Raw genomic sequence first — 13,787 nt, forward strand, 5'->3', positions numbered from 1 at the left:
TTTCGCTCTATAGGACGCACCGGACCATAGGAGGGGGAGAACAGGAAAAAAATTTTTTTCCTTGTTCTCCCCCTCAAAAACAAGGTGCGTTCAAGAGCAGGTCGGGGAACAGCGCAAAGGCTGCCCGCAGCCTTGCCACTGCCCCCAAGCTTGTGGGGCATGGCAGTGGGGGGAAGCGGTGCACACCGACCCCTCTCGCTCTCCAGGCTTCAGCGAAAGCCTGCATTCGCCCCATAGGACGCACACACATTTCCCCTTCATTTTTGGAGGGGGAAAAGTGTGTCCTATAGAGCGAAAAATACGGTAAATAATTTTTGTAAATCACTTTGAGGGGTTGGTTTTTTGTTTCTTTTGCAATCAAGTGGCATATAAATGTTATGAAATAAATTAGCTTAATATATTTTATATTTTTACCATGTTTTCTGCATATCTTATTTCCTGCCACTTTGAAAAAAATGCTGCCATTTTGTAAAGTTGAAACAAGATACGCAGACAACTTGTTACTGAATGTCAGTTGCATGAAGCTGATAAGGTAATCTTGAAGCTTACCTGTTTATGACTTGAACAGTGTGTGCAATAGCCCCACCCCCCACCCCCCAGAAGTAGGGCCATATTTAGAATCTAGTTAAGATCCTGGTTCAGTCTAGTGCATAAACATGTTGTATAAAAAAACCAAAGTGCAACAGAGTGAAAGGTGGCTGGGTTACTTGGCCAGTCCTTAGGCTGCCAATAAAGCAGTCTCTGGCTGGTGGAATATATCTTATGACAGCCAAATTGAGGTAATTGAGATGGCTTAATAGAAGACAGCTGGGATAGCTTAAGTTTTTAGCATAGAGATGTCAGAACTGCCTGTTTAGTAATTTTGCTTCTTCTTTTTAATGGCAACGCTCCTCTAGGTTGCAGTATTGCTAATGGATACCCAAGGTGCCTTTGATAGCCAATCAACTATCAAAGACTGTGCAACTGTATTTGCTTTGAGCACCATGACAAGTTCGGTCCAGGTAAGGACCAGTGTTTAAAACTGAGATATGAAAGCTAGGAGCTAAATGGCACCTTAAGCCTAGGTTATGAGCGCCACAACAGTATGTCTAGGCATGCTTTTTTAATAAAATGAATAAAAGCTGAAAATGAATGAACCACAGCTAAAATATTATGTTCATTTTTCACATGGTCTATTAGTCCTCTCCCTGTCCACCCACCTAATATTATTAAGAGAGTCTCTTCTCCAGTCTTCGGAGTAGCTGGAAATGGGGAGGTAGAAAAAGGTCTTCTTTTCCTTCCACTCTGCAGTTTTAATCTGAAATCTTAGGCACAGTACTACACCCAGAGCTCAGAAACTGCTTGCGCTAATGAAATTCCCCGTCGCAAAATGCTCCTAGAACAATGGGAGTTTTGAACACTGCTAAGGATATATGTTTTTCAAAGTGGTGTTAGCCTCTAAATATCCTCAGGCTACAGCTTCAGAATGCACAGTCTGAAGCCATATGACACAGCAGCTTTGCTTAAAGCCAAACAGTTTTAGATCTGGTCAGTGATTGTGAACCCTCAGTAAGGTTTTTAGAACAGTGTCACCAGTATTTTGGAAAACTGTTCCTATGAAGGCAGACATTGACAATTTTGGTATTTCAATGCCTATTGAAAATAGTTTTAGTTTTGCCAAACGATTTTAGAGAATTAATTTGATTCAGCATTGGTTCTGTTTTACAATTTTATGTTTTAAACAGAATCATATATTTGCTGGAAAAAGGAGCAGGAAAGTGCCTTAGCACTCACTAAAAGGAGAAGGAATCCTCACCATTGCTAAGCTGGGGAGTGTACTGAAGAGCTCTGACATCTGATGTATGCCCAACCGCATAATACCTAGCAACAGGGCTCTGTCTGCTTAGTTAACCACCCAAATCCCATTGGTTTTGATTCCTTATTTCTGTGGCCGTCACAGGTTAGCATTTATTAACTTTTGACACAAGGCAACTTGAGAAAGTTGACGTGATCATGCTAGCGTTTGCTTTGCTTTAAAAACTCCTTTTTTTACTTCTGATGTGAAGCATTATGGCTATGATTTAGGACAGTGTGACCCCAATCCTGATGGTTAGTTTGGGTAGTAACTCACTCAGTGCTGCAGTGCTGGTGTATTTTTTAATAGGAAAATGTATAAAATCTGTTGCAGAAATGTAAAAAAACTAATAACATGTTTTCTAGGTGTACAATTTATCACAGAACATTCAAGAAGATGATCTTCAGCATTTGCAGGTAAATATGTCCATAAACAATGACAATCTCCCACTAAGGAACATGACTGTAGAACTTGGATTATAATGAGTGTTGAGTTGAGTGTTGAGCTGTTAATAGGACAGGTCAGAATTCTTGGGGGGGAAACATTCATGTAAGCAGAATCTGGCAAACTTCCTTTAGTAGCTGATCTCAAGGAGTGCTGTTTTGGAATGTAGCTGCTACTAGAAGTAGGAAGAGTGATGGGATGTTAAAAGACCTGATGTGCACATAGGACACGGCACAGAATGCTTAAGGTCATGGCCATTACATTGCGATGGGCTCCCCGCCCTTTACTTCTGAGATATTTGTCTTCATTTTTTAAAAAGTATTTTTTAAGTATAAAAAAATAAAATGAAATATTACTTGGATTCTATGCAGTTCTAAGCAGCTATGGAATTTTTGTCCAAATTGGCTCTGCTAAATTTGGGCTCCTGTTGGAAAATACTATGATGATTCAGCAGAAGGATGCTAGGTTTGAAGAATGAAATTATTTGGTTGGTAGAGCTGCTTGGTGAAAGAGTAATGGAAGCATCGGGATCTTGCCGCTAAAAGATGATCTTTCTGGTTTTGAGATAGTTTTGAAGTCGGACAGCATGGGTCAAAAGTAACCTTGACATAGATAATATAGGAAGGTGGGCACTGCCGGTACATACCGCTAGAAGATAAAATTAAAGAATTGGTAAATATTCAGATTAGAGCACAATTTTTAGAGCTGCCTATGGTACAAGCTAGTCAATTTATTTTTCAGTTATCAGCTTTAAAGGGAGGTGTTCCCAGACATGCTGAACATTGCGACCTCAAATGGCTAATGCAGCAGTTTTTCATTTTCTTTTTAGAAAGGAGAAATATTGTATAGTATAATGTATTTATAGTAGTCATTTTATTGCCACAATTGGCAAAAGTAGGTTGGCTCCTATTAAACAGAGGATTGCTGTTGAGTCACAAGACAGTGGAAGTAGGCAAAAAGTTGTTTAGTACTGCAGGCCTTATTAATGGATTGGAATACAGTTGTACTATGGTTCTCAAACGTCTTGCGACTTGAACATTTTGGCTCCCGAATGCCGCAAACCCAGAAGTGAGTGTTCTGGTTTGCGAACGTTTTTTGGAAGCCGAATATCCGACGTAGCTTCCATAGCTTCCGATTAAGTGCAGGAAGCTCCTGCAGCTAATCGAAGCCGCACCTTGGTTTTCGAATGTTTTCAGAAGTCAAATGGACTTCGGCAACAGATTCTGTTCGAGAACCATGGTATGACTGTATATTGCTTTCCTTTGTATTATAAGCTTGGTCAGTGCAAGCACCTAACAATGATGAATAATGACTTGAAATCCAGTATTGGGCTACTTTAATGTCTGTCTGAGCATGTGTTGCAGTACTGTTTGTTTCTGTACTCTCGATGCATGCTTAATGGCTTCGTTTTATAGTTGTTTACAGAGTACGGAAGGCTAGCTATGGAAGAAATTTATCAAAAGCCATTTCAGGTAATAGCATGATTATATTGGTCATAGTTAATTAATTTTTGTATGTATATTTAACATCTTAGGGCAGTTTCACACATTATAGTAGAATCCAGTAAGCATTAATCATAGCATATACCAACTTCAGCAAAACATTTAAGGCGGCTACATAGTTCCTAACTTTACACATCGATAGTATGTGTAGATCAGGGCAGCCATATTTTCCCTAGGCTCCATCATGTGTTTCATGGTCATTATGTGTAAGTTGCCTAAGCCATAATGGGTAAAGGTTCCTCTCAAAGTTCATATAGTGTTGGCTCAGTCTGCTATAAAGCTATTGGCCTTAAAAGACTTGTTGATGGTAGCCAAAAGCCATTTTTTTGTGACCAAACCTTGTGCACATTAAGCAATGATGGTACACATGGCAAAGCAGTTGGTGTATAATTTTTATGGAAAGGCCGAGGTTAAACTATGGCTTCCATGGTGGCATTTTCAGGCTACTTGTGTTTTGGGGATTAAAATCCTACTTGTTCAGCTTCTGAGTATTTCTAGTTATGCATGTTCTTCTGTTGGCCAGGGCAACAGTTAACGGTTACTTTTGTCTTTTTCATATAGACACTAATGTTCTTAATTAGAGACTGGAGCTATCCTTATGAACATCCATATGGCTTAGTTGGAGGAAAACAATTCCTAGAAAAACGGTTACAGGTAAGCTATGACCAGCAGTAAATCCTTAGTAAGAAAGACCATGTTCCTAAACAAACGAGAACTTGGTTCATGAGAGCTTCACTACATAGAACCTAAAAGCAATTGTTTTGGATTAGGTCAGCTTTAATATTCTCTGTAATAAAATAATACTAAACTGTGGTGCCAGAAGGATGTATAACATCTCTGATAAGATTGTGTTGTGAAAAATGTGTATTGCTTGTAGGTTAAGGTGCACCAACACGAAGAGCTCCAAAATGTAAGGAAGCACATTCACTCATGTTTCAGTAACCTTGGCTGTTTCCTATTGCCACATCCTGGTCTTAAAGTCGCAACAAACCCAAGCTTTGATGGGCGGCTAAACGGTATGAGGTTTTTCATTTGTATTCCTGGCTTTAATAGATTACTGATTTGAATCTGTATTCAAGTGCAAATCCACTGAAGGTGGTAGATGAAGTGCACATGATTCTAAAATTTAGTACGGATGAGCTCTGATATATAGAGTAATATGCTTATTGGAGAAGGAGATGTTAGTATAAATTCTGTTTGAGTGCTGTAGTCAAATATTCAGCTGATGGGTGTTGGGGGGGCACTAGTGTATATATTTGAAATGTATTTTATACGCTGCTGACAACAGTGAATGGGATGTTTGATTGAAACTTACACAGTAATGAAAGTGAAGTAGGGGAAACAAAGCCAAACTGTTGCCAACATGGTTTCCCATTACATCTGAACTGGGCTTTTGTTTTGAGAAACTTACTATACTAGAACTGTATAGGCATGCTAGCTGGGGGTGGGGGGGGGGAAAGCTTCAACAGAATCTGGACATGCTTGAAAAACAGCAGCTGCCTATCATTGCATATTTTTAATGCTGTATTTTTATTTATATTCTTTCTGATGGGCATAAATAGAAACTCTTACACACACCTGAAGCAATGTTTATATTTCACTGATAAGCTTTTGCTCACTTCTTCTGTGCTTGGAATAGAGCGCCCAGCAAAGTAGCCATCAGCCAGGGCATGTATTAGGCGACTGAATTTTTTTATGTGAGTATTTGTTAGAAAACTAAGATCTAACATACACAGCATTTTAGAAATAAACTGGGACAATAAAGATCTTGTGTTTCTGATTCAAGAACACAAATCGATGACAGTGCTGCTGTTGCTGCTCTGGTTTTTGGATAGCCTTGTTATAAAGGACTAGCAATCTTTCAATGAAACAACCTTCAGCATTGGCTAAGGTTTTAAGGTTTTTCTTTCTTTTTGGATATCCAATTATTGAGTTGGGGTGTTTCACATCATGTTAAGCCGCCACTGACTCTGGAGAGAAGGAGTGTCTTGTTAATTGCGGCAAAATTGCAACTCCTTTTCTGTGACTGATTCCACTAGACATTGATGACGACTTTAAGAGTGAGCTACGGAATCTGGTTCCATTGCTGCTTGCTCCTGAAAACCTGGTAGAGAAAGAGATCAGTGGCTCGAAGGTGACATGTAGAGATCTTGTGCAATATTTCAAGGTAGGCAAATACTTGTGCTCATTGATCAGTTCTTTAAAATAGCGAACCTATTGTAAGCCCTTCAGCTTGTAGGCCAAAGTCCTGTTAAGTGACAGAGACCCATTGAAATACAGTAGTGTGCAATTTCTGCACATTATGGCTAGCATAATCAAAGGCATGGCTGTTTTTTGGTCATAAAGCTTAGTTATTTTTTCTGTTCTGTTAACTATGCTCTTGCTAGAGAAAAGAAGCTTTCTGCAGCTATATGGCCCCAATTTTCAGTTGAGACTTTCAATGTTGTTTCCTTTCCTGGCTCTATATGGGCAACTTCACTCACCCCAGGTTGCCTCATATCTCATTAGGCTGTTTTGCTCTTTATGATGCAAAGTGGTTTCCAGTTTCCCCTGGAGTGATGCAGGTACACCATCCAGGACCTTAATCTGCAAACTCCTGTTCTTGAAGTAGTAGTCTCCTGCTCTGGCTGGTGGTTGCAGTGTTTTGTACCAAAGAGTAGGCAATCACATCTGATTTGTCATCACCCAAAGTTGGCATATGTGGGGCAGCATGGAGTCTACTTGTCCTTGAACTGTGTTGCTGCACCCATCTATTGGTGCAGAGCGCTACCAAAAAGCACACCCAACAAAATGATCCTAGGAAAACCACCTTTAATTCTGGTTATGCTTCCCTACAGCATGGTGGTTGTTCAGTGAATCCAATCTTCAACATTGCTTAAAAAGTATAACATTTAATATTGGTGGACATGATAGACCACCTTAATCCAGTAAGTTATATTATTTAATGGAACTTGAATTTTGGGCGTTGTGTTTAAAAATCTGCTTTTCCAGTCGATTGAAACTAGACAGTAAAACCTTGCTTTGTTTTTAGGCTTATATTAAAATCTATCAAGGAGAGGAGCTGCCTCACCCTAAGTCAATGCTTCAGGTAAAGTTTTGTACACTTCCATCTCTAAAGGTATCTGATGCCAAGAGTGTTAAATGCAAATCAGCCCAGCTGGTGGTCAGAGGCTGTATGCTTGTGAATAAAACTGCTGGAAACTGCAGGAAGGGACAGTGTTGTTGTGCTCAAGTCCTGCTTGCAGGTTTCTCATAGGCCTCTGGTTGGCGACTGGGAGAACAGAATGCTGGACTTAGATAAGCCATTGGCCTGATCCTGCAGTTTCTTTTTGTGTTCTTATACTATGTTAATGGAGACATTTCAAGATTTGGAGATTGAAATCCCAGATCAGTAAATTTGTGCCTCAGATGGGGGCATGCCCTGCTCCAGCGAAGAAATAACTGGGAGCCCTCTTTAAACTCCCAATTGTTCATTTGAAGCCCCACCCTTGCCTGCCCCACACCCAATGTTACGTATGAGGGAGGCCTGGCAAGCCATGTTTGGCCCATGGGTCAGAGGTTTCCCACCTAGATGCTGAAATGGAAGCTTTATGCATACAAAGGTTAAATGTAAGCGTCACAAACCAAGGTGTACACTGATTCTGCACATAGCCAACTTGTGCTGTCAGATAAACTGAGATTAAATGGGTCTTTCCCATCTAGTACCTTGACGTGCCTTTCTTCGGTGTGGGTTTCTCGTAAAGCAGTGTTTTTTGGGATTCTCTTTCTGGTAACTGCAGCAGACTAGCCCAAAAAACTTTTTTAAGATTGCCAAGCAATTCTGTCCAAGAGCTGACATCAGAGGGTGGGTGTTGCAAGTAATGATTCAGGAGTTTAGGGTATGAAAATATGGTAAGAATACATTCATTTGGTATTCAGATCACAAATATGGAAACTATGACACAAATGAAACTTCTCCAAGCTGTTTAGTGTCACTTGTTATGCTTTGTTTTTTTAAAACTTAAGGCAACAGCAGAAGCCAACAACCTTGCTGCAGTAGCTGGAGCAAAAGATACTTACAACAAAGGAATGGAGCAGGTATTGATGTGAATGGACGATATGTTGCATGCTTTTAGTTTAATCTAAGAACTGCTCTGCACTGGGTAGATGTTTGAGCTTAGATCTCATAAACCAAGAGTAGGTAGATCAAGATCTACCAATAAATCTCTGAGTGATTTGCAGTGGATTGTCAAGGATGTTTGAGAAAGGCGCACCCTGTTCTTAATTCTGAATACAGACACCATGAGCTACTTCTTTGCACCTGGTTCCAGTATATAAATAAATCAAAGTCTGAGCTGTGGTGTTGTCTGCTTCTCAGACTTTTTACTTTTTATTTGCAAATTGAACACAGAAAAGGAAGTGGGGGAAATATTAAAGGGGGTAGGGAATAATGCCGCTCAAATGTACCTGAATATACCAAGATTAATGTTAGTGCAGAGAAACTTTCAAATTGTGATGTTGAGGTTTGAGGGAGGTAACGGGGACAGCTGGTAAGGAAGACTGATTCCGCAGCATGGTCGCTTAAGCATGGATGTTATGCCTGCATCAGTCCTCAGGTGAATTGCTTAGCTAGTACACTGGAAGGATCGTGAATGGCTCTGGAGCTGTTATGTGGTGCTATATATATAAAGGCGATGTAAAATTAACACATTAATGCCCTTTGGTTGCCCTTGCTCCACATGCGTCAGTCTGATTGAGGCACAAGCAGCCGTCTTTCCGAAGGTGATGCTGGAGAGCTGCTACATTTTTTAAAAGGAGCAGTGAAGGGAAGCTTCCTCCTTCACCTCCTTTTTTTTATTTATTTAAACTTATTCTGCCTTTTCTGCAAAGGTATGCATGGTTCTCTGTCTCTCACTTGTCCTCGCAACCTTGTGAGATAGGCTGGTCTTGAGGGATAGTGACTGGTTCAAGGTAATCCAGTGAGCTTTGTAGCTGAGCGAGGATTTCAACCTGGATCTTCCCAGTCCTTGTCCAATAGAATAAACACTGCATCTGAATAAACTTACACCTGTAGCCCTCGTACCCCTATAACGCTAGGCGAATTCTAACATAATGCAAGCTAATAGGTCGATTCTGCTTATTCCAACAGGTTTGTGGAGGAGATAAGCCTTATATTGCTCCTGCAGACTTAGAGCGAAAGCACCTAGATCTAAAAGAGCTTGCCATAAAACAGTTCCGTTCTGTGAAAAAGATGGGAGGTGAGGATTTCTGTCGCCGTTACCAGGACCAGCTTGATGAAGAGCTCGACGAAGTCTATGCAAACTTTGTGAAGCACAACGATGGCAAGAACCTCTTCTATGCTGCCCGTACCCCTGCTACTCTCTTTGCTGTTATGTTTGCCATGTACATAATCTCAGGACTGACTGGCTTCCTTGGAATGAACTCCATAGCTACCCTATGTAACCTTGTAATGGGGGTCGCTCTTGTCTCCCTTTGTACTTGGGCATACGTTAAATACTCTGGGGAATTCAGAGAAGTTGGAACACTCATTGATCAGATGGCTGAGCTACTATGGGATCAGGTGGGTACCTTTGATCTAAAAGTTTTCCTTCCAGAAGAAACTTGCCAACTTTGCTGTTCTTGAGCAGCAGTTGGTCTAAATGCCCCTCCTGCAAGAACGAAGAACAAACACCAGAAATAAATCACTAGAGAATGAACCTGGTGGAAATAGCCTTTGAAATCCACCCAGAATATTTTTAGTACCTCCGTGCCCAATCATACAACCAGATTTTGAAAATCCCTAGAAGGCAGAGGTAGTAATGTAAGTTCATCTCCCTTTGTGTGTGTCCATAAAAGGCACAGGTTTGGTTTATACTCTTAAAAAGTAAGCAAGAACTGTCTTTCCAAAGACAGATCCTAGCAGTTCTGATTCCATATTTGGTTGTCATGACACTGAATGGAAATTTCATGGAAGTTGAGCTTGAGTACATTATAGGACCGTTTGCTGTAGCATACGTTGGCTTGTTTACTGCACACTAAAATTGCTCGTTCATAAAATGATCAGTTCTTAAAGACTGGTATACAGACTAAGTGCATAAACATGTCAGCAGGAGATTTGGAATTGGAATGTGACAAGCAAAAAGCTTTAATTAGGCACATGGTAGGAGGTTTTTCATTAAAATTCCTGTTGTGTAGGGGAAGGACTATGAGCCATCAATGGCTGGCCACATCAAGGTATGTATGCACTTCAGCAAAGGGTTTCTGAGTTCTTTGTTCAAAAAGATTTTCACATGAATTCTTCTTGATTAAACCTGAACAAAAGAATTGTGCTCTGCTGCAACAGCTTCCAAGACATTTGAGAGTGCCTTCTCATCAACTAATTAATAGTTCCCTTAGCACAGTCCTTTGCATGTTTTATCTGAGGTGAGTCCCACTGTGTTCAGTAGGGCTTACTCTTAGTAAAGTGTGTTTCAGAGTGTAGCCTTAATCTGAAACTAGAGATGGGAGGAATCTTGAATTGTAAATATGTAAAGAATGAACCACAAACACACCATGTGTTTGTGTTTGTGGCTCTGATTTTGTACTTTGTGGCTTTTCATGTACACATGTTGAGTCCCCTCATTATTTAACCTAGGTTAGACTTGGCCTAAGAGTCATTTTTTTCTACTGAGTCCTGTTGCATGACTAAAAGGATGCCCTTATATTGCCACCTGCTGGCTAACTGGAATGTTGCAGCCAGGAGCAGCCGCAGGTCCACTTCTTTTAGAAGTGTAAGAGTAGGAAGGTTGCTCCGAGCTTTTATAGAACTAGGATGTTGCCCCCCACAAACAACTTTTATAAGATTTGGGTACTGAATATCACTAAGGTGTAGAAAGAGCACAAGAGCCCTGATCTGTTCCAGTATCCTGAGCGACCAACCAGCTACCAAAGATACATGATTCAAGCAGTCCTGTCGTGGTCCAGCTACAGTTCTGTTTGTAGACAATATACAGTGGTGCCTCGCAAGACGAAATTAATCCGTTCCATGAGGCTCTTCGTATAGCGTTTTTTTCGTCTTGCGAAGCAAGCCCATTGACAGCTTAGCGGATTAGCGCTATTAGCGGTTTAGCAGCTTTTAGCGATCAGCTGTTAAGCAGCTTATCAGCGGATCAGCTGATAAGCGGCTTAGCGGCTTAGGAAAAGGGGGGGAAAGGGGGAAAAAACCCGCAGGAACTTGCAAGACATTTTCGTCTTGCGAAGCAAGCCCATAGGGAAATTCGTTTTGCGAAGCGCCTCCAAAACGGAAAACCCTTTCGTCTAGTGGGTTTTCCGTCTTGCGAGGCGTTCGTCTTGCAGGGCACCACTATAGTAGAAACCTCTGTAGCCCATGTGCTAAATGAACACCCCTTCTGCTGCATCTGGAGACCTTACCTTTACTGATGGGGCTTGGAAATAAAGGGTTGTATCCAATAGTGGCTTTGTCCTAGCAGAATGGGACACCCTGCACTTTGGGGGACCCTCCAAAACAGCTTGCAGTATGGCTGGATGGGCTGTGGCAGGATTGGGATCTCTAGAAAATTGGGTGCCCCAGCTTCCACTACTGCAAAGCCACCCATGGATATAGTACATAGCAGCTTCTATAGATTTACTCAGAATGTTTTTTAAATTCCCACTTGCTTATTGATTCTTCTCATGGAAATGACCTTTTGTTGATTAAAACTTGCTCCATGCCCAGGAACTTGGGAATCTCCCTTGTACAGAGTTGGGTCATTGGTTCATCTTGCTCAGTATAGTCAACACTGACTGGCAGAAGCTCTCTAGTTTTCTCAGCCTGACCTGGAAATGCTGGCAACTGAACCTGTATCTTCAGCATACACAGCAGATCCTGTACCACTAACAGCCAGATGCTTTTCATTTGGAGAAAGCTTTTTTACTGTTCCCGAACTCTCTTTTGGTGCAAGACCTTGGTTGATTGTGGTATAGAACTGTCAAAGCTGCACTGCAAATCTTTGGTGAATTTGAATAACCTGTTCTAAACTTTAAGGCCCAGCAGTTAGTATTTAGAAGGCAGACCCCAGCCTACAAGATCAGCCTGTACATTTTGAAAGCAAAAGCTGTCTTGTTCAGTGTCTAACTCCTATCCTTCACTACTGACCTTACACCTTCCTGTCTCTTGTCTCTTTCTTCCTTTGCTTCAGAGGAGTCCCAAGAAGGTGAGAATATCAGTGGGGACTGTCTTTAACACCCAGACTGCTTCCCCCTTCCCCCTGCTCTCTGCCAACTGCTTTTCTAACAACTCGCTTCCATGTTTTAGGTGTGTTCCAAATTCTTTGAAGTTGTTAGACGTCGAGTGATTCGCCGTGCTCTTACCTCAGCACAACGGCAGCGGCTCTCATCCAACAATAACAAGAAGAAAAATTAGCCAGTATTTTTACCCTTTTCTTTTTCTTTTCTTTTCCTTTCCTTTCTGAAGCATTCACACTTAACTCGTATAGACAGTAAGCAGGACCATCTGGCCCACTACATAAATGCTATAAACATACCAGGTTGAAGATGCATTATAGGGTATGAAATTGCACCTGACGTTCTAGGAATTGTAAAGTGATTTGGATTCAGTCAAATACTACATAGGAGGAAACCACTTAATGCTCTGGAAATTATTAACCATATGCTGGTAGCCAAACTCATCTTTTTTTTCCTTTTTGTATTATACTTTGGGATGCATTTCATACATGATTTTAATTTTTGTTCTGTCTAATTTCTTTTTTTATGTTTCAGCGGGTTTGGGGTTTTGTGTTACGTTTATTTATTTTTGTACATTTCTCATGCTGCAGGTGATAAAACCTCTTGGTGATAATTTGATTGAGGATACTATGAGACAATCGGTTACAAACTCTCTCAAAGCAGGCCTGACTGAACAGATGTCTCAGCATGCCAGATTAAAGACAGATTGACCATTCATCTCCTTTCATCTGCCTGCCCATCCTAGACTTGCTTGCTGTACAATGAGAACTCAATAAACCAAAGTTTACATTGACTCTAGAGAAGTAGATTATTCTGACTGGCTTCTCAATTTGCTGCCGTCACATTGTGGGAGGGTGCGGGTGCAGGGTAAGAAGTTTTGATGGCTTTTAAGGCTTTCTCCTTTTTTGTTTGCTTCTGAGACACAGCCCAATGCCACAGAGAACAGGAAAGTGAGGTCTCGGCTACGACACTAGTGTACCCAGGGGGAGGTGGTTGTGGGCTCATATCCACTGTAAAAGGGTTTTTCAGGGAAGTAATTTATCGAGCCTATACAAGGAAATCTTTTAACAGAATGTACGTAGCCACAAAATATCCCATCACATATTTTAACTTTGTGAACACTTGTAAACCGTTAACATGATGAATCCAGCTGACATATCAGCGGTCGCAGTCAGCTGCGGAGTCATGTTTGAGCCACTACATTTAGCTACTCCTTGCTTTTCTGCCTTTTCTACCAGTATTACCCAAATGCATGTGTATTATCTCCACAGAAATTACATTTAGAGGTAACAATTGTAACCAAGGAAGCTATCTTCAAGTGTACATTGTCTTGCCTTTTAAACTTTGGAGACCTTGTCCTACAGGATATGCGTATTGAGAAACGAGAGCAGATTTTTCTCTGCAGTTTTAGCCTTCATGTATATATAATGCCATTAATACGACTCGCGGGGGAGAAAATCCATCCAAAAACAAAAGCCGTTGCCTACAGCTACAAAGCAATGAGTTAGGATTGTCTGTACAGTGTGTCTAGTTATTTTTTAAGAAACCACAGGGCATGTAAAAAATATAAATATATAAATACAATTTTGTATCAAAGTTTTGTAGTTTATGGCAAAACCTGGTTCTGTGATAGGCAAAGTACAGTCCCTGTAAAGGAATGTTTGTGGCTCATGTAAATGTGTGAATGCATCAACACAATTTGGAGTTTTTTGATATATTTGTGATATTTACTGCCTTGAGCACTGCAATCTCACCCCCATGGGAAATCAGTGGGAATGTTTGTTGTGAAACTTTGTCCTCAGTTG

At 40.9% G+C, this 13,787-nt stretch overlaps 1 protein-coding gene across 3 annotated transcripts in view; it reads left to right on the forward strand.

Annotated features, from left to right (window-relative positions):
* The window catches only part of ATL2 (atlastin GTPase 2), a 29,960-nt gene extending 17,185 nt beyond the window's left edge, over window positions 1-12,775 (forward strand). Inside the window, exons 4-14 of one of the 3 annotated variants that reach the window (XM_081854760.1) lie at window positions 897-1,001; window positions 2,200-2,250; window positions 3,694-3,750; window positions 4,342-4,434; window positions 4,658-4,796; window positions 5,820-5,947; window positions 6,812-6,868; window positions 7,786-7,857; window positions 8,909-9,340; window positions 11,937-11,951; window positions 12,053-12,553. In XM_081854760.1, coding sequence (XP_081710886.1) covers window positions 897-1,001; window positions 2,200-2,250; window positions 3,694-3,750; window positions 4,342-4,434; window positions 4,658-4,796; window positions 5,820-5,947; window positions 6,812-6,868; window positions 7,786-7,857; window positions 8,909-9,340; window positions 11,937-11,951; window positions 12,053-12,160 — 1,257 coding nt within the window. In that variant the 3' untranslated portion in view covers window positions 12,161-12,553. The other 2 variants (XM_081854759.1, XM_081854761.1) reach the window with 2 other exon arrangements.
* The last annotated feature ends 1,012 nt before the right edge of the window (window positions 12,776-13,787 follow it).

The sequence above is a fragment of the Podarcis erhardii genome, assembly GCF_964252035.2.
Source record: "Podarcis erhardii genome assembly, chromosome: 3".
NCBI classification, from domain to species: Eukaryota; Metazoa; Chordata; class Lepidosauria; order Squamata; family Lacertidae; genus Podarcis; species Podarcis erhardii.